This window comes from Leucopleurus acutus, assembly GCF_964270905.1.
Source record: "Leucopleurus acutus genome assembly, chromosome: 11".
Taxonomy (NCBI): domain Eukaryota; kingdom Metazoa; phylum Chordata; class Mammalia; order Artiodactyla; family Delphinidae; genus Leucopleurus; species Leucopleurus acutus.
Genome location: NC_139152.1, coordinates 35,753,235 through 35,779,861, shown reverse-complemented (window position 1 = coordinate 35,779,861; position 26,627 = coordinate 35,753,235). Strand labels below are relative to the sequence as shown.

The window sequence follows — 26,627 nt, the reverse complement described above, 5'->3', positions numbered from 1 at the left end:
TTGCACCTTTCTTAAAATTTTTTCATTTCTTCCAGGTTGTCCATTTTATTGGCATAGAGTTGCTTGTAGTAGTCTCTTATGATTTTTTGTATTTCTGTGGTGTCAGTTGTAACTTCTCCTTTTTAATTTCTAATTTTATTGATTTGAGTCCTCTCCCTCTTTTTCTTGATGAGTCTGGCTAAAGGTTTACCTTTTGTTTATCTTTTCAAAGAACCAGCTTTTAGTTTCATTAATTTTTGCTACTGTTTTCTTCACTTCTATTTCATTTATTTCTGCTCTGATTTTTGTGATTTCTTTACTTCTACTAGCTTTGGGTTTTGTTTGTTCTTTCTCCAGTCGCTTTAGGTGTAAGGTTAGGTTGTTTGAGATTTTTCTTTTTTCTTGAGGTAGGATTAATTTGCTGTAAAGTTTCTTAGGACTGCTTTTGGTGCATCCCATAGGTTTTGGGTCATGTGTTCTCAATTGTCATTTGTTTCTATGTGTTTTTGATTTCCTCTTTGATTTCTTGAGTGATCTCTTTGTTATTTAGTAGCATATTGTTTAGTCTCCATATGTTTGTGTTTTTTATTGTTTGCTTTTTTTTTTTTTTTTTTTGCGGTACGCAGGCCTCTCACTGTTGTGGCCTCTCCTGTTGTGGAGCACAGGCTCCGGACGTTCAGGCTCAATGGCCATGGCTCATGGGCCCAGCCGCTCCATGGCATGTGGGATCTTCCCAGACCGGGGCATGAACCTGTGTCCCTTCCATCGGCAGGCAGACTCTCAACCACTGCACCACCAGGGAAGCCCACTGTTTGTGTTTTTTACACTATTTTTCCTGTAATTGCTTTCTAATTTCATAGCGTTGTGGTCAGAAAATATGCTTGATACAATTTAAATTTTCTTAAGTTTACCGAGGCTTGATTTGTGACCCAAGATGTGATCTATCCTGGAGAATGTTCCATGAGCACTTGAGAAGAAAGTGTATTCTGTTGTTTTTGCATGGAATGTCCTACAAATATCAATTAAGTGCATGTTGTTTAATGTCATTTAAAGCTTGGGTTTTCTTATATATTTTCAGTTTGGATGATCTGTCCATTGGTGAAAATGGGGTGTTAAAGTCCCCTACTATGATTGTGTTACGGTCGATTTCCCCTTTTATGGCTGTTAGCATTTGCCTTATGTATTGAGGTTCCCTATGTTGGGTGCATAAATATTTACAATTGTTATATCTTCTGTTTGGATTGATCCCTTGATCATTACATAGTGTCCTTCCTTATCTCTTGTAACAGTCTTTATTTTAAAGTCTATTTTGTCTGATATAAGTATTGCTACTCCAGCTTACTTTTCATTTCCATTTGCATGGAATATATTCTTCCATCCCCTCACTTTCAGTCTATATGTGTCTCTCTAGGTCTGAAGTGGGTCTCTTGGAAATAGCATATATATGAGTCTTGTTTTTGTTTCTATTCAATCAGTCCGTGTCTGTTGGTTGGAACATTTATGCCATTTGCATTTAAGGTAATTATCGATATGTATGTTCCTATTACCATTTTCTTTATTGTTTTGGGTTTGTTTTTGTAGGTCTTTTTTTTTTCTCTTGTGTTTCCTACCTAGAGAAGTTCCTTTAGCATTTGTTGTAAGGCTGATTTGGTGGTGCTGAATTCTCTTAGCTTTTGCTTGCTTGTAAAGCTTTTGATTTCTCTGTCAGATCTGAATGAGATCCTTGCTGGGTGGAGTAATCTTGGTTATAGGTTTTTCCCTTTCATTCCTTTAATTATATCCGGCCACTCCCTTCTGGCCTGCAGAGTTTCTGCTGAAAGATCAGCTGATAACTTTATGGAGATTCCCTTGTATGTTATTTTTTCCTTTTTCCTTGCTGCTTTCAATGTTTTTCTTTGAATTTAATTTTTGTTAGTTTAATTAATATGTGCTTTGGTGTGTTTCTCCTTGCATTTATCCTGTATGGGACTCTCTGTGCTTCCTGAGCTTGGATGGCTATTTCCTTTCCCATGTTATGGGGTTTTTGACTGTAATCTCATCAGATATTTTCTCAGACCCTTTCTCTTTGTCTTCTTCTTCTGGGACACATAATTCAAACGTTGGTTCATTTAATGTTGTCTCAGAGGTCTCTGAGACTGTTCTCATTTCTTTTCATTCTTATTTTTTTTTTTTTTTTTGCTGTACGCAGGCCTCTCACTGTTGTGGCCTCTCCCGTTGTGGAGCACAGGCTCCGGACGCGCAGGCTCAGTGGCCATGGCTCACGGGCCCAGCCGCTCCACGGCATTTGGGATCCTCCCGGACTGGGGCACGAACCCATGTCCCCTACATCGGCAGGCGGACTCTCAACCACTGTGCCACCAGGGAAGTCCTCTTTTCATTCTTTTTTAATTATTCTGCTCCTTGGCAGTCATTTCCACCATTCTGTCTTCCAGCTCACTTATTAATTCTTCTATCTCAGTTATTTTGCTATTGATTCCTTCTAGTGTATTTTTCATTTCATTCACTGTGTTGTCCATCACTGTTTGTTTTTTAGTTCTCCTAGGTCCTTGTTAATCATTTCTCATATTTTCTCAATCCATGCCACAGGCCATTAAATTCTGCCTTGAGGAAACAGTGAAAAGAGCCTGTACATTATTCTCCTCAGAACTTTAGTCAAGTCCTGCTCAGCTGCAAGCTGAGGGCAACCCCCCTGCTGTTCATTCCTAGAGTTAAGTGAGTCACACAAGTTCAAGGGTCCACGATGCATCACACACCATCAGGCATGAAACCGTGTGGAATCTTGCTTTGGAATCTTGGATTGACTGTATTGTGGCTCTCAAAAGAGTTAAGGTACAGTCTTATCCTGAGAGAGAAGCCATGCCTAATTTTGGAAAGTCTGATATCAATTCCATTTGATGGAATGGAAACATCTACCAAATTATACTGTGAAATTTTCAAAATCAATGAAACAGGTTACTCATTTAAAAATTTTTAATATGGTTTGGTCACAGCCCATAACCACAGCTACATCCATGGCATTTTACATATATGATTTTATTTCAAGTAATAGTTAACTATATGGGCCGCCCCATGCCACCAGGGAAGCCCCATTATATTTTATTAAAAAAATTTTTTTTAATAATTTTATTTTATTTGGCCATGCCACGGGGCATGAGGGATCTTAGTTCCCTAACCAGGGATTGAACCCGTGTCCTCTGCATTGGGAGCATGGAGTTTTAACCACTGGACCACCAGGGAAGTCCCTCATTATATTTTAAAATAACATTATTATTTTCAGGGTTATAAGCCATACTGTGCCTCAAATTATGTGAGTTCCTGTTGAGATTAATGTGACCAAGTCATTTTATTTATTTTGCTTTTCAACTAGCAAATGTGTTTTGCTTAAATGCTTAGTTTATAAAGGTGATTTGAAAACAGTACTATCTCTGTTTCCCAAGAAAGCATTTAGGAAGGTCTAAACAGTACAGTATAGAGGATGATCATCTTCTACTATAGCTCACTCTACATACTCTTGTTTTGAGTGTGTTAATGAAAGAACTAATGATACCAAGATTACTGAATGAATGAATAATTGCAGATACTTGGTATTGTGGACAGAACCTGTGAACATGATGGGGTATCCCTGTTGGAGAATCATCATGAGAATATCTGTATTCATTTTCTATTGCTGCATAAAAAATTACCACAAACTTGGTGGCTTATAGCAACTTATTTATTATCTCACAATTCTGCATGTCCAGGCACAGAAGTCCATGTTTGCTACTGAGGTTCTCACAAGGCCGAAATTTAGGTGTCAGCGGGGGCTATGGTATCATCTGAAGTTTGGAGCACTCTTTTAAGCTAATTTAGGTTGTTGGAAGAATTCAGTTTCTTGAGGCTGTACAACGAAGGTTCCAATTTTGTCTTGCTGGCTGATAGCTGGAAGGTAGCTTTCATCTCCTAAAGGCCACCCATAGATCTTAGCCAATGTGGCCTTCCTACAACATGGTAGCTTACCTCAAGGCCTACAGGAGAATCTCTCGGACTTCTTGTAAGCTCTTCTAAGCTCACCTTATTAGGTCCAGCCCCCAAAGCAGCATCTCCTTATTGACAGTCAAAGTCAGCTGATGAGGGACTGTAACTGCATCTGCAAAATGCTTTCAAATTTCCCATATAACATAATCTAACAATGGCCATATCATCATGGGAGTATCATCAGGGCGTAACTGGCTTATGGTGAATGATTGCTTAAAATAGCACACTGTGAACATGACCCTATAAACAAATGACTGTAATAGGATTTTATAATCATTTATGTAAACATTAAATTTTATATCACTTTACAAGTTACAAAGTGCCTGTACATATTCTGCATCATTTGATTTTCATGACTACCTGTCAGAGAGGCACAGTAGATAATTAGTCCATTACAGGTGAAAAACCCAAGGTTCAAAGCAGCTAAGAGGTTGCCCAAAGCTTTACAGAAAATTAGTAGTGGAGTCAGGCTTCAGCCCAGGGTCTTTTCACCCTATAGTTCAGTCCTCTGTTTTGTTAATTCTGAGTTTTCATGCTGTGTTTGGTAAGGTTCCAAGGAGATCTCAGGGATTACGGTAAGACCTCAGAGTGAAAGTAGGGCTAAGTGTTGCTACAGTGGCTCTACTTTTGTCTGTTCTATATATTGGGGGTTCTACACAAGCTTTAATAACCACTGCACTTCATCATGCTGCCTTGTCAAAGGTAAAGAAGAATGCTTACAAAAAAATCTTAGTTTAAAAAATGATTTAGATAGCTGTATATAAAAACCCAAGAGTCTATTCCAGTAAAGTTTTAAGAAGCTGTGATTTCTTGCAGCAGTTGTTGAACCTTTTATAAAGAAAGAAAGATAGAAAAAACAAAAGAACCACATTAAATAGTTGGTTTGAAATGTACACTTAGGAAAAAATGACAAACCCCACCTCCTTCACTTTTTAAATATATGTAAAAAAAATTACCTTCTTAATGTCTGGTCTTTTATTTTTCTTTTCATGCAGACATTGACTGGCAACAGAGTACATAGTTTCAATGGAAGTGGGATCAATGTCATTCATCTTCGTATCAATATAATCTTCAATTGTCTTTTCTTCATCTTCAATTTCTTCTTTAATATCCAGCTTTAAGACAAATGTTAAAACTTTGAGTGTCAAATAAAAGGGAAACAAATCAGATAAATTTATAAATGTATTTATAAATAAATATAAATTATATTTATATTATAATTAACCTATATTATCAATTATATTATAAAAGAATACATTTAAATTATTTAATCTACATCATAATAACATTTACTCTTAGTTTACTATCTACCCTTGTAACCTTATTAATTATTTACTTACTTACTTATGCATACATATATACTTCCCTCCTAGAAACTTTCAGCCATTTGCTTTTTTTTTTTTTTTTTTTTGAGGTACGCGGGGCTCTCACTGTTGTGGCCTCTCCCGTTGCGGAGCACAGGCTCTGGACGCGCAGGCTCAGCGGCCATGGCTCATGGGCCCAGCCGCTCCGCGGCATGTGGGATCTTCCTGGACCAGGGCATGAACCCGTGTCCCCTGCATCGTCAGGCTGACTCTCAACCACTGCGCCACCGGGGAAACCCGCCTATTGGTTTTTGTATTTATGTGACTGAGCTAATTGCTCTCATGTACTCAGCAGTATTTACTGGCGGCCAGCACAAGGAGGTCTGCTTCTTTGCTGTGCTTCTGATGATGCAATTCCAGCTTCTGAATGCAGAGCCCCTCCCTGCACAGGCACACTTCTCTATGTGTACTCACACTGTTGAATCAAAGAGAAAGAGCGAGGAAGAGAAAGGGGGCAGGGCCACAATCGGGAGAGAGGTGGAGGACTAGGATGGTGTAGTAGGTTGAGCGGTAGCCCCCAAAAGATATGTCCAAGTCCTAATCCCCAGAACCTGTGAATGTGACTGTATTTGGAAAAAAGGTCTTTGCAGATGTAATTAAGCTAAGCATTTTGCGATGAGATCATCCTGGATTACCCAGGTGGGCCCTAAATCCAATGACAAGCATCTGTTTAAGAGACAGAAAGAAGAAAAAAAAAAGACACAAAGGAGAAGACAATGTGATCACAGAGGCAGAAATTGGAGGGATGTGCATACAAGTCAAGGAATGTCAACAGCCCCTGGAAGCTGGAAGAGGCAAGGGAAGACTCTCCCCTAGAGTCTCCAGAGGGAATGTAGCCCTGACAAAATTTTTATTTCAGACTTCTGGCTTCCAGAACTATGAGAGAATAAATTTATCATTTAAAACCCTACTTTGCGGTAATTTTTTCCTCCTATATTTTTCACCTACACACTTTCTCTGTATAATCCAATCAACACACAAAGCTTTGGCATGCCTGTACACGAACAGCTCAAAAATTGTAACTCCAGCCCAGGCTTCTTTCCTGACCTCCAAGAACCAATGGGACAGAGGATTTTATTTCTTTGATAAGACAAAATTTCACTATGTGCTACTGTAAAATATGAAATATTACAAAAATATTAACTTTTCACAACTATGTTTTATAAATATATTTTAATGTGAAATACTATATAGCATGTAATATTCATTACTACATATCCAGGAACCCATGGAAAGCTTTGTAATATATAGTTTTATAAGGGACACTTGTAGCAATATTGTAATATAGAGATATTATACTTATGGTATTTCTTAAAAGTATGGCACCAAGCCTTTGAGCAAATATATTATACCTTTTGACTTTCTAATCCTCATTCTAGGGGAATAATCTGGTATACACATGTTGTCTGAATGTGTCACACTGGCTTGTTCCATTAGAACACATAAATTAGAATAAAGTCAGTGTAGTTATTTAACTAATTTTAAGAAAAACTTATATATAGTACTAGGTATTTCTGTAAGTCTTTAATTTTATTAGAAGACTCTCCAAGTTCTTAAAATTTAATATATAGGAAAAAAAAAGGCATGGCATAATTTTCCTATAGTTTTAGCATTCAGTTAGTCTATTTATATAATTGTCAATGAATGCCTAATATAACACACAGGTAAAATTTTCTATGATAACTTTATTAAAAAATACTCCATAATAGAAATGGATAAAGAATTTTATTAGCAATTCTATTCTGATATAAATTTCAAAGGAAGCAAATGTTGCTTTTCCTCTCTGCTATTAGTAATCACCATGAAAGTAACAAAATAAACATATACTGGAGGAGACCTCATAAATCATATAGCCCTATTGTGATTTTAGACACAAAGAAACTAGAACATAGAATATATGTGTCTTTTCCAAGCTTCACAAATATTTCAAGGCAGAGCTGAGATTAGAAATATTTGATGCTCTTTCCATATGCCACTACGTAATTGCCAACAGAAAGACTGCCAATAGAAAATGACATTTCTAGATACCAAATTTACCCACAGAAATTTAGATTCTAAATGCATATAGAAAAGGACTGGAAAAAATGAAATCTTTCAATTACCAATAACTGAGGTTCACGGTGTTCATCCACAGCTGGAAGTCCAGTTATTATTTCTAGTAAAACCTAAGAAGAAAGTAAAATCCATTAATATGACTCAAGACAACATATAGAAACTAGAAGGAATATAACTCTTGATTATGAAATCTGATGAACAATTTCCACACACTGCATTATGCCCTTTAGGCATGAAAGCGGAAAGAACACGAGCTGTGGTCATTTCTGACCACTCTTTCTTCCCGGACACCTCAGATCCCACCCATACCCACAAGCAGTTCTTTTCTACTGGCAACTTATTAAACAATCAGCACCCCCTCAACATGTGTTCTGGACACTGCTTTTCCTGTCTTGCAGAGGATTTTTCACAAGAATAATTTTCTCTGGTTCTTAGGAGAATATTATTTTCTAAACCTCAGGCATATCCTAGAACCCTGTGCCTTAACTTCACAGTACTATGAAGATAAATATCCATAAATGAAACACATATGAATAAATAAGATAAAGAAGCACCAATTTCTCCAACCTCTCCCATTCACTCCTCATACCATCATAAAAGTTATTAGGAACAGACTGGTAGATCAGAAAATGCCAAAGCATATTTCCTTCAAAAAATATTTCATTTTTAAAACATGACATTAAAGTGCATACTGTATGACACAATTTGTTTTATGCATTAATTCAAGTTTCATATTAATTCATGTGGCAAAAAATTATTTCTTGCAGTAATTTCAGAAATCAATTTAAAAGTTTTACAAATTCAGAGTAGTTTTTATAACTTTCTCATTTAACTAGAGGTTAAAGTGAACAATTTTAATCTTTATGTAAGAGAGCTAAGCAACACAGGTATATTCAAAATATTCTATTTCAATTTCACAAGTACAGCCAGAATGATTATTGTTACTAATTATATATATATTATTTTATGTGTGTGTGTGTGTGTGTGTGTGTGTGTGTACATATATATATATGAAACTTACCACACCAAAGCTGTAGATGTCAGATTTGGCTGTTATTTCTCCTCGCAAAGCTTCTGGTGCCATATAAGCTGTTGTTCCCACAATTCTGCTTGTCAGGACTGTCTGGGCAAACTTCTCAGAAGCCCGTGCAAGCCCAAAGTCAGATATTTTGGCTGTAAAGTCTTCGTCTAGTAAGATATTTGCACTGAAAAAAAGTTTTTCTTTTCAAGCAAATCAAATAGTTCCTTAGGTAGGCGTATGAATGTTTGTATTTACACAGTATCCCACTTTATAATATACATCATAAAAGCCTGAAATTTGTGTAAACAAATGAGAATTTCAGATTAAAGCTAAAGAGAAATAAAATTGTCTTCTTTTCCTTATTGTTTCTTGAGGGAAAATCTAAGGAGAATAAAAGTGAAATAAAGCTGTTGATATTAGTGAGAGATATTTTTATTATTTCACAAATAATTTATTACAAGGTAACTTCCCTCAAAGTGTCCTAAAGCACCCTTCTTAATTCCTTTCCTAAAATATCCCAATTCATTTAAAAACAAATTTTCAACTAAAATTTCTTAATTATTTATTTCATTTCTTGGGGGGTATTATCTGAAATCTTTTGAAGAGGAAAGAATATGGCTAAAAGACCTTCATTCATTCATTTTATGCATGTGCTCCTACACTCATACTTTCATTCAACAAAACTTTATTGAGGACCCCCAATGTTTTATAGTATTTAAGCTCAGGGCTGGGCATGGGGGCTATCTTCGAATCTTATCTGTAACAAAGGTATAGGAATAATTTTTTAAAATCCAGTAAGTATTCATAATGGTGACATTAGGCACAAAATGCTGAGAGAACAACCATGTGTCTGGAAGAACTGCAGAAAATTCCAAGTAGAAGGTGAAAAGAGTGCATAGTCTTGAAGGACTGTTACAAGTTGAGGTTAAAAGAAGGAAAGAAAGGCATCTCAGACAAATGGAGCAACATGAACACAGTGATGAAAACAAAAAACATATGATCAATTTGAAGAAACTGGTGTCAGTGGAACATGAGGAGAGCTTGAACTTTATCCTGTGAGCAGCAGGATACCAGCTAATGGGTTCATAGTAGGGAATTGATGTTATCAGACTTGATTTTTAGGACCACAACCTGTCAGTATAGTACTGCATAGATGAGAACTGGTACAGACTGGTTAAAGGATGACCAGGAAAGTTTGTAATAAAGCAAACAAGAGATAGAGTGTAAATAAAGGCTGGGGAGAAAAAGGAGGTGCAAATTTTGAGGCACACTCAATAGAACTTTGTAATTTGTATGATATGGGGAATGAGAAAGTCTTTAGCTTGGGAGACAGGATGAATACTGACTTCATTTGATTAGGAAAGAAATACAGAAGGAAGAACTTGTGTTGGAAGAGGAATGAGTGATTTCTGACATGTTGACTTACGGGCTGCTGTGGGACATCTCAGTGGGGTGACTTGGTCTGTAAACACTGAAAATATAGGACTGGAGGCTAATGATACCGATTTGAGAGTTGCCCACATAGAGGTAGAAGTTAAAGTCAATATATCACTCAGCAAGAATATGTAGGATGAACCAAAGAGACGATGAGGTAAGAACACACCAACTGGAATACACCAATGTGTAAGGGATGGGAGATGGTGTCCCTTCTCTTATCTGAGGCTAGTCCCTCTACTTGGACTCCTTTCTACATTCTCAGGAACCTTATGTTATAAATTATCTCACTTCTCTCTTCTGTTCTATCACCTCCTTCTTCCCATGGACAGAAAAACATGCTTTAGTCTCTGCCATCTTAAAAAAAAAGCTTCCTGAATGACACACTAATTTCCAGTTATCCCTCTTCATGGGCTAAACGTCTTATCAGACTGTCTATACTCACCTCTCAGTTCTCTCGCTCCCATTCTCTGTTCAACTACAACCTGAATTCTGACCCAATTACTACATGGAAGTAGGTCTCCATTAAGTCACTAATGACCTTCATGGCACTAATCAAATGCCTCATTTAAATTTTTTTTTTAAAAATGCCATATTTTTCAGTCCTTATCCTGACCTCTAAAAAAGCAATTGACACTTTTGACTAGTCCTTCTAGGGAAACTCTCTTTCCTTGTTCTCAGGGATACCACACTCTCCTGGTTTTCAGCTTACTTGCAATACTTTCTTAGATTCCTTTCTAGACTCATTCTCTTCTACTTGGCCATTAAGTCTTGAATTTCCTCAGTACTAAATCTTGGGAACTTTTCCTAATCTAGTTCTCTCTTAAAGTGAAGACAACCATATGATAGCTCTTCAATTAACACCCATATGCAAGTAATACACAAATTGATGTCTTCAGCTCAGACTTCTTTCAGCTCCAACATGTACATCACACTGATTAACATCTCTACTCACTTCTATATCTTAAAGGAACCTCTAACACAACATGCACAAAAGAGAACTCACATTTTCCACCCCCAACCTGGTCCTCTTTCAGTGCTTTCTCTATAAGTGAATCATGTCACAATCATTCCAGAATTCAGTTCTGGAAGCCATAAATCCTGGTGTCACTCCTGATATGTCACTCTCCCTGATGCCCCTGCAGCCAAGAATCAGCAAGACTTGCCATCTTAAGCTCTCAAATCTGTTCACCTCTCTTCATATGAACTGCTACCACCAAGCCTTCTATGATAGGCTCCAAGCTACCCCTTCATACAAACTGTTCTCTACACTCAAGTCAAAGTGATCTTCTCAAAACTTTAATGTGGTGCCACATTCTTACTTACAACTTTTCAATGGCATCTGATTACACCTGTGATAAAATTAATGTCCTTATTTTGGTCTATTAGGTCCTACAGGGCTTAGCTCTCTGCCTACTTCCATAAATTTATCTTACATCAATCACCCCTTGAATTTCCGCACTTCAGTCATTTATTTCACTTCCTGTAATTCTTCATGCTCCCACGTTCCCTTTCAACACTGGTCTCACATATGTGGTTCCTTCTTCCTAGAATGCTCTTTCCCCATTTTCTATGGCTGCCCTCAAATTGTGCCTACTTATTTCCTGTTCATTCTTTGGATCTCAGCTTAAATATCATTTCCTCAGGGAACTCTTCTTTATACTAATTCTATAGACTATACACTAAAGTTCTGTTATTATTTTGTGATTATTTGATTGCTGTCAGATGCTACAAATGCTACTTTTGCTAACTATACCATCTACAGTACCTATCATGTCATAAGTGTTCAATTAATATTTGTTAACTAACTAAATACATAACAAGAAAGATAACTGAAATGCACCCGTGGTGGATAAAAGTGATTCAGAAAAGAGCAGTGATCCAGAAAATAAGAAGGAAAATAATCTTGACATAGCAAAAATGGTCAAGAAGAACAGAAAAACATACTATTCTTTTTAAAAAGGTAAATTAGGATGAATGCTGGGAATAGGTCACTGGGTTTGAAATAAGGCAGATTACAGACATCCTTAGTGAGGAGAGCTTTCATGGAGTGCTCCAGGTTAAGACGTGCATGTGAATAGTGAATAGAAAGAGTGAGAGAAAATTATTCTTTAAGACAGTTTTCCTAAAGCTTTGTAAAGGTAGCATTTACCTTTTAATATCTCTATGAATATGATGGTTTTCATGTAAATAACTGAGGCCATTAGCTGCACCCTGAGCAATCTTGCATCTTATGCACCAAGAGAGTGGTGGAGTATCATCCTTATGAAGTAAGAAACAAACCAATTAAAAAAAAAGAGGAGGATAAAAAAAATCTATGAAAATATACAATAAGATTTTTTCTAAGCAGCTACTGACAATTATATTACATTGTTAAGAATTTACAAATATCACTTTTTAAGCTGTTAAAAAATAATCTCTAAATAAGATCAAATGGGGATTAGTATTTCTTATTTAACAATAAAAATATATAAGAGCATCTTCAAAGTCTAGCCTTGACTGATATTTTTACATTTTAGATTATCACCTGCTAGGCAATTCCAGTTGTTTACATACCAACTGTATAGTTTTCACAGACCAGGAAAAATATTAAGACTAATACAGTTTAAATGATCCTGTCACGAAGTAAATATCAGTATTCCAACACAGAAACATAAAGCCTAACAATGTGATGAACAAACATCTTACCAAGCAAGACAGTCTGTCTAGCAATGAACCATTGGGCATGTAAACATACACTAAGCAGAGGTCATCTCCATCACTTGAGAAACCAAGTAGTTCTACTAAGTTTTCATGTTGACACCTGTGACAAATAATTTTCCACTCAAAATTATTATGATACATACATATATTTAGCTGTAGGTTATAAGTTATTCAATTTAGAGCTTTAAAAAAAACGCAAGAAATAATTATATGCTATATATCACTGTAATATGATACATATGTTTCTAACATCTTTATATATGTTTATTATAACTGCTTATAATTTTCTGCAAACAGTTCTCCTTTCAGTCAATATTAATCAACATTAGAAGCAAAACTGCTTTTGATTTTATAGCAAAAGCTCAATAATTCAGATCATTGGTACTTGTAATAGTTTGGTTAAGAACTAGGCTGATGTTTACCTTTGTTTTGTATAATTTTCAATGATAGCACAAACAAGATTTCAAGAAGTGTGTTGAAACTTGTATGACAATCCTTTCAAGAATTCTTTAACACATCCAAAGCACTGATTTATAGACATCTGATTTTTAATTACATCTAATTCATATATTTTTGATATTTAATCATGTCTGATTATTTACAACCTAATTTGAGTTTCTTTATATACTTGAGAGTAATAAAACTAAATAGAGCTGAAGTATAACAAAACTGCAGGCATCTGTGGCACAGTAGAAAGAAACCTGGGTTCAAAGTCCTAAGTTTAAAGTCCAGTTCTGCCACCTCCTGGAAATGTGACCTCTCACAAGTTAACAGCCTCACTGAGCCTCAGCAACTTTACCTGGTAAATGTGGATAATAATACTTATTATGTAACATGAATGCTGTGAGAATTAAATGAGCAAATATATATGAGAGCCCAGAAATATTTTATGAAGTGCAAATTAAGACAGTAAGTGCTCCATTTTCCACCAAATTGGCACATTTTAAAAATGAGTAGGGCTTTCTTGGTGGCGCAGTGGTTGAGAGTCCGCCTGCCAATGCAGGGGACACAGGTTCGTGCCCCGGTCCGGGAGGATCCCACATGCTGCGGAGTGGCTGGGCCCGTGAGCCATGGCTGCTGAGCCTGCGCGTCCAGAGCCTGTGCTCCGCAATGGGAGAGGCCACAACAGTGAGAGGCCCGTGTACCGCAAAAAAAAAAAAAAAAGAGTAGATAACATTTGCTGAATTTATACTAACAAGGCACTGTGGTAAGTGATTTACCTGCTTTGTTTTATTGAATCTTTACAATAACTTAATGAAGTATTTCATTATTAAAATAATTATCCCATTTTACAGATGAGAAAACTAATGAATAGACAGTTAAGAAACTTGGTTAAGTTAAGAATGAATAGACTTCGTCTTGCGAGACCACTGGAATCACAACTAACTGCTGAACAATCAATGACAGGAAGACACTGGAATGCACCAAAAAAGATACCCCATGTCCAAAGACAAAGGAGAAGCTGCAACGAGATGGTAGGAGGGGCACAATCACAATAATATCAAATCCCATAACTGCTGGGTGGGTGACTCACAAACTGGAGAACACTTATAGCACAGATCCACCCACTGGAGTGAAGGTTCTGAGCCCCATGTCAGGTTTCCCAACCTGGGGGTCTGGCGACAGGAGGAGGAATTCCTAGAGAATCAGACTTTGAAGGCTAGCGGGATTTGACTCAGGACTTCAACAGGACTGGAGGAAACAGAGACTCCACTCTTGGAGGGCACACAAAAAGTAGTGTGTGCATCAGAACCCAGGGGGAAGGAGCAGTGACCCCATAGGAGGCTGATCAAGACCTACCTGCTAGTGTTGGAGGGTCTCCTGCAGAGGCAGGGGGTGACTGTGGCTCACCATGAGGACAAGGACACTGGCAGCAGGAGTTCTGGGAAGTACTCCTTGACGTGAGCCCTCCCAGAGTCTGCCATTAGCCCCACCAAAGAGCTGGGTAGGCTCTAGTGCTGGGTCGCTGCAGGCCAAACAACTGACAGGGAGGGAATCCAGCCCCACACATCAGCAGACAAGCGGATTAAAGTTTTATTGAGCTCTGCCCACCACCAGTCCCTCCCATCAGGAAGCTTGCACAAGCCTCTTAGATAGCTTCATCCACCAGAGGGCAGACAGCAGAAGCAAGAAGTACTACAATTCCGCAGCCTGTGGAAGGAAAACCACATTCACAGAAAGACAGACAAAATCAAAAGGCAGAGGACTTTGTACCAGATGAAGGAACAAGATAAAACCCCAGAAAAACAACTAAATGAAGTGGAGATAGGCAACCTTCCAGAAAAAAAATTCAGAATAATGATAGTGAAGATGATCCAGGACCTTGGAAAAAGAATGGAGGCAAAGATCGAGAAGATGCAAGAAATGTTTAACAAACACCTAGAAAAATTAAAGAACAAACACCTAGAAGAATTAAAGAACAAACAAACAGAGATGAACAACACAATAACTGAAATGAAAACTACACTTGACGGAATCAATAGCAGAATAACTGAGGCAGAAGAATGGATAAGTGACCTGGAAGACAGAATGGTGGAATTCACTGCTGCAGAACAGAATAAAGAAAAAAGAATGAAAAGAAATGAAGACAGCCTAAGAGACCTTTGGGACAATATTAAATGCAACAACATTCACATTATAGGGGTCCAGGGGGAGAAGAGAGAGAGAAAGGACCCGAGAAAATATTTGAAGAGATTATAGTTGAAAACTTCCCTAACACAGGAAAGGAAATTGCCACCCAAGTCCAGGAAGCACAGACAGTCCCAGGCAGGATAAACCCAAGGAGAAACACACCGAGACATATAGTAATCAAACTGAAAAAAAGTAAAGAAAAATTATTCAAAGCAACAAGGGAAAAATGACAAATAACATACAAGGGAACTCCCATAAGGTTAACAGCTGACTTCTTAGCAGAAACTCTACAAGCCAGAAGGGAGTAGCACGATATATTTAAAGTGATGAAAGGGAAGAATCTACAACCAAGATTACTCCACCCGGCAAGCATCTCATTCAGATTCAATGGAGAAATCAAAAGCTTTACAGACAAGCAAAAGCTAACAGAATTCAGCACCACCAAACCAGCTCTACAAAAAATGCTAAAGGAACTTCTCTAAGTGGGAAACACAAGAGAAGAAAAGGACCTACAAAAACAAACCATAACAGTTATGAAAACGGTAATAGGAATGTACATGTCGATAATTACCTTAAACGTGAATGGATTAAATGCTCCAACCAAAAGACACAGGCTCGAAGAATGTATACAAAAACAAGACCCATATATATGCTGTCTACAAGAGACGCTCTTCAGACCTAGGGACACATACAGACTGAAAGTGATGGAGGAAGATATTCCATGCAAATGGAAATCAAAAGAAAGCTGGTGTAGCAATACTCATATCAGATAAAATAGACTTTAAAATAAAGAATGTTACAAGAAACAAGGAAGGACACTACATAATGATCAAGGGATCAATCCAAGAAGAAGATATAACAATTATAAGTATATATGCATCCAACCTAGGAGCACCTCAATACAGCTATAACAGCTATAAAAGAGGAAACTGACAGTAACACAATAATAATGGGGGACTTTAACATCTCACATACACCAATGGACAGATCATCCAGACAGAAAATTTATAAGGAAACACAAGCTTTAAATGACACAATAGACCAGATAACATCTCACATACACCAATGGACAGATCATCCAGACAGAAAATTAATAAGGGAACACAAGCTTTAAATGACACAATAGAACAGATAGATTTACTTGAAATTTATAGGACATTCCATTGAAAAAGAGCAGAATATACTTTCTTCTCAAGTGCACATGGAATATTCTCCAAAATAGATCATATCTTGGGTCACAAATCAAGCTTCAGTAAATTTAAGAAAATTGAAATGATATCAAGCATCTTTTCTGACCACAATGCTATTAGATTAGAAATCAATTACAGGGGAAAAAAATGCAAAAAACAAACACATGGAAGCTAAACAATACATTACTATATAACCAAGAGATCACTGAAGAAATCAACATGGAAATCAAAAAATACCTAGAGACAAATTACAAGGAAAACACGATGATCCAAAACCTATGGGATGCAGCAAAAGCAGTTCTAAGAAAGAAGTTTATAGCAATACAAGCCTACCTCAAGAAGCAAGAAAAATCTCAAATAAACAGTCTAACCTTACCCCTAAAGGAACTAGAGAAAGAAGAACAAGCAAAACCCAAAGTTAGTAAAAGGAAAGAAATCATAAAGATCAGAGCAGAAATAAATGAAATAGAAACAAAGAAAACCACAGCAAAGATCAATGAAACTAAAAACTGATTCTTTGAGAAGATAAACAAAATTGATAAACCTTTAGCCAGACTGATCAAGAAAAAGAGGGAGAGGACTCAAATCAATAAAATTGGAAATGAAAAAGGAGAAGTTGCAAAGAACACTGCTTAACTACAAAGCATCATAAGAGACTACTACAAGCAACTCTATGCCAATAGAATGGACAACCTGGAAGAAATGGACAAATTCTTAGAAACGTATAACCTTCCAAGACTGAATCAGGAGGAAACAGAAAATATGAACAGACCAATCACAAGTAATGAAATTAAAACTGTAATTAAAAATCTTCCAACAAACAAAAGTCCAGGACCAGATGACTTCACAGGTGAATGCTATCAAACATTTAAAGAAGAGCTAACACCCATCCTTCTCAAATTCTTCCAAAAAATTTCAGAGGAACACTGCCAAACTCATTCTATGAGGCCACCATCACCCTGATACCAAAACAAGACAAAGATACTACAAAAAAAGAAAATTACAGACCAATATCACTGATGAATATAGATGCAAAAATCCTCAACAAAATACTAGCAAACAGAATCCAACAACACATTAAAAGGATCATACACCATGATCAAGTGGGATTTATCCCAGGGATGAAAGGATTCTTCAATATATTCAAATCAATGAATGTGATGCACCATATTAACTAATTGAAGAAGAAAAACCATATGATCTCTCAATAGATGCAGAAAAAGCTTCTGAAAAAATTCAACACCCATTTATGATAAAAACTCTCCAGAAAGTGTGCATAGAGGGAACCTACTGCAACATAATAAAGGCCGTATATGACAAACCCACAGCAAACATCATTCTCAATGGTGAAAAACTGAAAGCATTTCCTCTAAGATCAGGAACAAGACAAGGACGTCTACTCTTGCCACTACTATTCAACATAGTTTTGGAAGTCCTAGCCATGGCAATCAGAGAAGAAAAAGAAGTAAATGGAATACAAATTGGAAAAGAAGAAGTAGAAGTGTCACTGTTTGCAGATGACATGATACTATACATAGAGAATCCTAAAGATGCCACCAGAAAACTACTAGAGCTAATCAATGAATTTGGTAAAGTTGCAGGATACACAATTAATGCACAGTAATCTCTTGCTTTCCTATACACTAACAACAAAAGATCAGAAAGAGAAATTAAGGAAACATTCCCAGTTATCACTGCAACAGAATAAAATACCTAGGAATAAACCTACCTAGGGAGACAAAAGACCTGTATGCAGAAAACTATAAGACTCTGATGAAAGAAATTAAGGATGACACAAACAGATGGAGAGATATACCATGTTCTTGGACTGGAAGAATCAATATTGTGAAGATGAGTATACTACCCAAAGCAATTTACAGATTCAATACAATCCCTATCAAATTACCAGTGGCATTTTTTACATAACTAGAACAAAATATCTTAAAATTTGTATGGAGACACAAAGGACCCTGAATAGCCAAAGCAGTCTTGAGGGAAAAAAAGGGAATCAGACCCCCTGACTTCAGACTATACTACAAAGCTACAGTAATCAATACAATATGGTACTGGCACAAAAACAGAAATATAGATCAATCATACAGGATAGAAAGCCCAGAGATAAACCCACGTACCTATGGTCACATACTCTATGACAAAGGAGGCAACAATATACAATGGAGAAAAGACAGTCTCTTCAATAAGTGGTGCTGGGAAAACTGGGCAGCTACGTGTAAAAGAATGAAATTAGAACACTCCCTAACACCATACACAAAAATAAACTCAAAATGGATTTGAGACCTAAATGTAAGACCGGACATTATAAAACTCTTGGAGGAAAACATAGGAAGAACACTTTGACATAAATCACAGCAAGATCTTTTTTGACCCACCTCCTAGAGTAACGGAAATTAAAACAAAAATAAACAAATGGAACCTAATGAAACTTAAAAGCTTTTGCAAAGCAAAGGAAACTACAAACAAGACGAAAAGACAACCCCCAGAATGGGAGCAAATATTTGCAAATGAATCAACCGACAAAGGATTAATCTCCAAAATATATAAACAGCTCATGCAGCTCAATATTAAAAAAACAAACAACCTAAGCCAAAAATGGGCAGAAGACATTCTCCCATTTCTCTTTGGAGAAAGAGACAGTTCTCCAAAGAAGACATACAGATGGCCAAGAAGCACATGAGAAGCTGCTCAACATCACTAATTATTAGAGAAATGCAAATCAAAACTACAATGAGGTATCACCTCACACCAGTTAGAATGGGCAACATCAGAAAATCTACAAACAACAAATGCTGGAGAGGGTGTGGAGAAAAGGGAACCCTCTTGCACTGTTGGTGGGAATGTAAATTGATACAGCCACTATGGAGAACAGTATGGAGGTTCCTTAAAAAACTAAAAATAGAATTATCATATGACACAGCAATCCCACTACTGGGCATATACCTAGAGAAAACCATAATTCAAAAAGAAACATGCACCCCAATGTTCATTGCAGCACTATTTACAATAGCCAGGTCATGGAAGCAACCTAAATGCCCATTGACAGATGAATGGATAAAGCTGTGGTACATATATACAATGGAATATTACTCAGCCATAAAAAGGAAGAGATGTGGATGTAGAGATGTGAGATGGATCTAGAGACTGTCATACAGATTGAAGTTAAGTCAGAAATTGAAGAACAAATATCATATATTAACGCATATATGTGGATCCCAGAAAAATGGTACAGATGAACCGGTTTGCAGGACAGAAATAGAGATACAGATGTAGAGAACAAACGTATGGACACCAAGGAGGGGAAAGTGGAGGAGGGTGGGTAGTGGTGGTGGGATGAATTGGGAGATTCGGATTGACATATATACACTAATATGCATAAAATAGATAACTAATAAGAACCTGCTGTATAAAAAAATAAATAAAATTAAATTTAAAAAAAAAAGAATGAATAGAGAGGTGAGAAACTTGGCCAAGGTTATTCTGCTAGCAAGGTCCAGAGATTGGTACTTAACAAAAAATAGCAGTAATATTTAATGGTGGTGAGGTAGCAGTGAAGTCTGAAATTGTAATAAATTGGTGGTAGAAGTATAAATTACAACTTATCTACAAAGCCATTTGGACAAATACTTAGAAAGTCTTTAAAAAGTTCATGCATTTGGAACCAGTAATTCTTCTAGGACTGTCTCCAGATGAAATAAGCAGATTTGTATTTAAAGGTTTATGTACAAAGAGATTTAAAGGAGCTTTAATAGGTTATATTGAAAATTAGAAACAAACCTAGAAGGGTAATGTTAAATAAAATATAATCCTTATATATGCTAGAATGTTATACAATAATTTTAAATGTTTTAAAATTATTTGTAATGACATGGGAAAAACGCTACATACTCATCATGAAGCAAGTACATCAAAATACTAGCAGTGGTTATCTCTGAGTGATATATTTAAAAGATGACTTTTATTATTTAAAAATATTTTCCTGATTATCTATTTTGAACAAGTTACTTTCAGGAGGGGTTAGGGGTATGAAGAACAAATCCTGAACAGAAGGCTTTTTAGTTTTTTCAGTGTGCATTATTTTTACTGTGAATGAATTAATTCCAGTCTATTCTTTCTTTCTTGAAGTTAAGCAACTAGAATTGGTGATTTATAGCAATGGGTCTAATGAGAATAAACTGGTAAATCCCATTAAGGATTTAGATCAAAAGCTCAAGTTCTGGAGTCAGACAGATCCGGATTTGAAATCCACATATTTATTGTTTATGTGGCCTTGGGCAAAGTTTTTAATGTTTCTAAATCTCAGTGGGAAAATAGTGTGTGGGTGTGGGGGGTGTTATAACAATTGTTGGTTAATACATTGCAGTTTCTGGTCTATTGTACACACTCAAGTATCAATCACTATAATAACTGAATAAATTTCCTAATTTATTTCTCCTTCTCTTCCTGATAATGTCCAACAACTTTCAAACATACTGAGTCAATGCCTTCTAAACATTCTTACATGTAACACTTCCCTGGCTTATGGTGTTAACTTATATCAAAGGGACTATTTGTCATATATATATATTTACACATATATGTATTTACACATATATGCACATACATATTATATCTACAATTTATCTCTTGTGAACTTTGGGAGCAGAAAACACAATAATGGAAGTTAGTTGAAATTCCATGTAATTTTCCCATGATTTAGAATAATGACTGCTGTTTAATCTACACACATACGAAAGAGTATATGCAGTCACAGAATTGTAGAGTCAAAGTTCTTTCAAGTTCTCTAAACTATTTTAATTTACATATTTGAAAATATCACTAGTTCATGGCACACTCTAGGTAAGAAACAAGTCCCTTACTCCTTGTCCTGCTTTTTTCCACAGTACCACACTGCCAGATTAACTTACTTTGCCATTACTTTTATTTCTTGATCAAACTGTTGTTTCAGTTCTTCAGTACTAATGTCAACCATCTGAAAAAATAAAATAATATACACTATAATACAATACAATAACCCCAAGTCTCCTAAAGCTAAAAGGGGCACACGAGATCGTCTGGCTGATTCTGCTTTCTTTAAAATAGTAAGGCATCATTCTCCCCATTTTATAGAACAACTGAGAACTAGAAATATTATCAATTTGCTCAAGGTCTCATGGCTGGTGAGTGGAAGGAAGAAAACCTTATAAACCATGTAACTACATAAACCTCATTGAGTCACTGTGGGAACAAAATGAAATAATATGAGACTTCACTGCATAAACATTCTGGAAAAAAATTAAATGTAATAGAAAACATAAGCAAATTTGAAGGCAAAAAGAAAAACAAGACCTGCAAAAGTATTTGCAACATATATGACAAAGGGTGACTATTGTAAAAATATGTATTGTATTGGTATTTTTAGAATATAATAATAGATTTAAAATATAACAAATCAATAAGTAAATGGTAAACACTCTAATAGAAATGGGAACAAAGGACATAGGTAAGAATTAGGAAAAGGTTTTCTTATTGTATATTTTCTTTTTTTTTTTTTGCGGTACGCGGGCCTCTCACTGTTGTGGCCTCTCCCGCTGCGGAGCACAGGCTCCGGACATGCAGGCTCAGTGGCTGTGGTTCACGGGCCCAGCCGCTCTGCAGCATGTGGGATCTTCCCGGACCGGGGCACGAACCCGTGTTCCCTGTAAAGGCAGGCGGACTCTCAACCACTGCGCCACCAGGGAAGCCCATTGTATATTTTCTAAACTTTATTTTTAAATGAGAAAAGTAATACAAGGAAGCTATTTTTATAAAATTCTTTTAGAATCTTATCATTTTAATATTGATCATGCATGAAGCACTGTGTAGAGTTCAGCTTCTCTATTTTGTGAATCTCCCCAAATTATATGTATAATTGTATGTATGTGTATATAACTACATTTTTTATAGGGACAGAGTCCGTAGCTTTCAACAAATTTTTAAATGTTAAGAACTGCCAGCTTAGAATGATGTTTATTTAAAGAAAATACACACTGAAATCATATATTTCCTAAAGATTAATTTTAAATTTATTATATAACACACTAAGAAGCAACTCTTCTCTAATTCTTTGTCTTCCTGAAAGTATAACTTACTGCTGCAAGCTTCTTCACTGCTACAGTCCTGTTGTTCACATAGCCTTTATACACAACTCCAAATCCTCCCTCTCCCATCTTGTTACCACCGACAGAAAGGGGTCGTTCATCAAAGTTATTTGTGACATCCTTCAATTCATAATATGAAAAACTGTGAAAACCTATAATGTCAATAGAATAAGAAAAAAAGGGCTTCAGTAAAAAAGAAACTGGTTTTAATAACTTCAGTATTTTCTCAATTTGGATATTTCATACATATGCAAATATTTACAATTTTGTATTAGGTACAGTGGAAGAGAGTAAAACCATTTTTAAAATACAAATTTTAAGGTTTACCTTGAGAATTCTGTTTGGTGGTCCTCCACTTAAAACTCTAGTCACTTATTTTCTTTATAAAATGACCCTTTTAAGTTATGTAAATATTTACTTTTTTTTTCATAGCTTCTGTGGTTGTTCATATATCCTATTGCCTCTACTCACTTATAACACTGACTAATACAATGAAGATGGCACTTAATAAATCAGGGGAAAAAAACAACCACAAAAGAGCTATTACCAGAGTGCACAAACAAAAGGAGAGATTGATTTTAAAGCAGTGATGATCTTAATAACAAACCCACTAGTGTAAAGCACTGCAAATGTTACTTACGTGTATCAGTAAATTCTAAACTTCTATTTTCTGGACACGAGGAGTCAGGTGGCGTATAGTTTTGTTCAGTATTCTCATCAGATATCACAGGTGTCCTGTCTTTGCCATAGAGGGGCATATGTTTCTGCTGAACTGTTACAGTAACTTTAGAAGGCAGTGTATTAATAGTTTTGGGAACAGCATCTAACAAATGAAATAAGATACAAGTTGTCATTCCATTAGAAAAAGTGTTTGTGAAAAAGGTAAATTAGGAACTTGGTTCACTTAACATCATTCCAGTTTCTACACATTAGCCCCACATTTTCACAGCACTGCACAAGAAGCTACCTAGTAAGAATTTGTAAATTTTGATAAGGATGGGTAAGGCAGTGTTTCCAAAAAGTGGGTCATAAGCCACTTGCAACAGAAGGACTGAAGTAGTTGTTTAAAAACTTAGATCTTGAACCTAATTCAAGAATTCTGATAATGAGGTCTAGAGTACAGCCTGGGAAGCTACATGTTTAACAAGAACTCCAGGGGATTCTTATGCCCTCTGATGGGTGAGTACCACTGGTGTACATGGAATCAAAGGGAGAAAAAGTAGCTTATGAGGAAGGCAACTAGACACCAGCCCACTGGAACACAATGTAAGGAATTCACGATCACAGAGTCCCATCAGAGTGGAAGTTGAGGGTGAAAAAAAGCAAGAGTTTTTTCTCATCATTCTAAACTTCTTACTGGCACAAAACCACCTGACTTTAATGGTGGGATGAGACTCAATCCTGAAGCCTCCATTTCCTTAGCAGCAAGTCTGCAGTGTCTGGCGTGCTTGCTAAAGAGTTGGGGAGAGTTGAAAGAATGAAAAGGAGTCTTAAATGTAAGGCTCATCTACTATGAGAAAAAAGTAAGAGTCAGAAGAAATGTTCCTATTTCTGCTACTTGTCTTTCCACCCTAATTATTGATACCCTAGACATGCTCAGTTTACCTGGTAGCAAAAGACTTGCAGGGGCAAAAAACTCATTTTGGACCAAAAGATCCACGAGATCACCAACTGTGCAATTTGTGGTGCCCCAGTCAAACAGTAATTCACAAGTGGGACTTTTTCCAGTTTGAAGTAATGCTTCAAATCTCCTTAAAGTAAGTAAAAGAGAAACAAGATTAGTATGTAAACAGAGTTAACATGTAAATAGGAATTATTCCCCCCAACAGCACCCCCCCCCGCCCCGTCTAGTCCCGAGCACTTCCTACAATACAGCAAGAGAATCAGCAAGGATTACAGAGAACAGGAAAGATAGGCAGAAGGAAAAAAGATGCTGAAGATGATGATAAGTTGACAGACACTGTGTACTTACAGTGGGCTACAGGGTGCACACACATGAACCCATTTAACTCTCGAAAACACTATGAATATCATACTAATTTACCAAACAGCAAGCGTGAGAGGTAAAGTAAGCAGCCTACAGCCACACTGTCCATAAACTGTATACAAATTGAGATTCAAATTCAGATCTCACTTGACAGAAGGGTATACTCTCAACCTACTAAGCTATATTATTTCCCTACATGACATACTCTCTCTGTTAGCCATATGATTTTTAATAAACCAGCCTGCTTAAAGAAATAGAATATACACAAACTTGGAGAATTATCCCATTAAGAAATAGTTTTATTTCTATAGTTAAGAAATATAGTTCTTAACTATATTTCAGTTAAATTGAGGGAAAAACACAGAGCAGTTTTCCATTCAAAATTTCTTTAATAACTAGTTTTGAAAGTAACATTTAAAAACTTGAACAACTTGGCTTTTCCTGAAATTTTTTTTATTTCAAAAAATTTCAAACCTACAGAAAAGTTGAAAGAATAATACCATGAACAGCCATCTGCTCTTCATCTAGATTCACCAAATGACCAATGGATAACATTTTGCCATGTTTGTGCTCTCACCCTCTCCATCTCTGTGTCTGTGTGCTCACTTTACAGAGTGTAGGTCAGATGCCTTGTAGAATTCACACAGTCTAGATTTGTCTGACTACTCTCTCACGATTAAATTCAGGTGAAAACATGTTGGTAAGAACAGTACAGAGATGACAATGTGTCCTTTGCACTGCATCACATCTGGAGGCACATAATTGCAGTTTGTACCATTATTGACGACACCAGTTTGATTACCTGGTCAAGGAGGGGTACTTCAGATTTTTTCTCTATAAAACTACCTTTCCCCTTTGCAATTCATAAATAACCTGTGGATAATACTTTGAAATCGTGTGCGTATCTTGTTCACTAACACCCTTTCACCTTGTGATTTTAGCATTCGCTGATGAGCCCTCCGTAATCAATTACTCACTGGTAGTTGTAAATTGGTAACTTTTTAGTTCTATCATTCTTTCAATAATTATGTGCTGCCATTATTCTGTAAAGAAGAGTCTTTTCTCCTCACTACCACTCCCTCAACTATGCTCTCAAAGTATTAGATAGTTAATATCAACAAACTGTCTCTAAAAATGGTTTTCAAGGTTTAAACTTAAGTTTCTTCCAAGTAATTTAAGATGCTCATCCTTCATATGAGAAAACGTTTCCTGAAAGGACTAGTATGGGAGCTAAGGCTTCAGGTTTTTTTCAGGTTAATGCTGAAAATCACAAATAAATTTCTTTTCCCCTTGCTTCCAAAGACAGATTTTGACATAGGTTTGGGCTGAAATAACTGGCAAAAATAACATGTGTACTTATATCTTAAACTTAATCAAGCAGAGACAAATAGAAAGATGGAAATTATCTGAAGGTAGTATTGCAAAATCCTGGCTAAGAACTAAGAAGTCTATTCATAGATGTGTACATGTACAAGCAACTTTAAAATGTCACATTTGAAGAATTCCTAAAATATACTGTTAAAGTGAATTAGAGACTCACACACTTTTAGGCTCCAGAATTTTACTACAGATTCTTAAAATATTCTTATGTTACTTCAATCTGGAAATGACAGGTATGAGGCAGAGTGAACTAGGCTCAGCTTGCCAAACAGAAATTTAGAGTAAAAGTTGGAATCTTGATTTTAACCTCAAAAACTTATTTGCAATATCACAATATTGATCTAGCTGATATGCTGGAGAATGAAGCAAAAATTGCAAAAAAAAAAAAAGGGTGTGTGTGTGTTTTATTACCATTATCTCCCCTAGAGAGAGGTTTATTTTCTGAACTGCAGCAGTAGACAGTATTTGTACCTATTAATCATTCTAGGTTGTGATGTAAGAATTTAAAAAGAATTTTATGTTACCTTATGTGAAACTGATTGTATCTATCATCACCAGATGGTTTTTTAATAGCAACTGCTAACTTCTTCCATCCTTCTTGAGGATCAATAAAATCTGACAGCTTTCTAATTAGTCCAAGATTGAGGCAGCGCACATATGTTGATGCTGTTATGGGTTTGTTCATCTTTTATTCCTAAAATACGGAAAATTCTCATTAAAATTTTACAGTAGCTT

At 36.3% G+C, this 26,627-nt stretch overlaps 1 protein-coding gene across 2 annotated transcripts; it reads right to left on the bottom strand.

The window, feature by feature from the left end:
* Positions 1-3,601: 3,601 nt before the first annotated feature.
* IRAK4 (interleukin 1 receptor associated kinase 4) lies at positions 3,602-26,627 on the bottom strand. 2 transcript variants are annotated; one of them, XM_082850804.1, is made up of 11 exons: positions 26,417-26,607; positions 24,131-24,276; positions 23,166-23,348; positions 22,517-22,677; positions 21,314-21,378; positions 12,556-12,670; positions 12,020-12,129; positions 8,434-8,617; positions 7,460-7,522; positions 4,950-5,108; positions 3,602-4,821 (listed from the first exon to the last, which is right to left on the bottom strand). In XM_082850804.1, the coding sequence occupies exons 1-11, from the start codon at positions 26,575-26,577 to the stop codon at positions 4,786-4,788; spliced, it is 1,383 nt and encodes a 460-aa protein (XP_082706930.1). In that variant the 5' UTR covers positions 26,578-26,607; the 3' UTR covers positions 3,602-4,785. The 2 variants fall into 2 exon arrangements, with proteins under 2 accessions (XP_082706930.1, XP_082706931.1); XM_082850805.1 differs by lacking the exons at positions 12,020-12,129; positions 12,556-12,670 and having other exon boundaries at positions 26,417-26,627.

Coding starts and splice junctions, on each gene's coding strand:
- IRAK4 (XM_082850804.1), bottom strand. CDS start 26,577: ATGAACAAACCCATAACAGCATCAACATATGTGCGCTGCCTCAATCTT. Junction 24,277..26,416: donor TACAATCAGTTTCACATAAG/GTAACATAAAAT, acceptor ACTTACTTTAAG/GAGATTTGAAGCATTACTTC. Junction 7,523..8,433: donor ACATCTACAGCTTTGGTGTG/GTAAGTTTCATA, acceptor CTTTCTTCTTAG/GTTTTACTAGAAATAATAAC.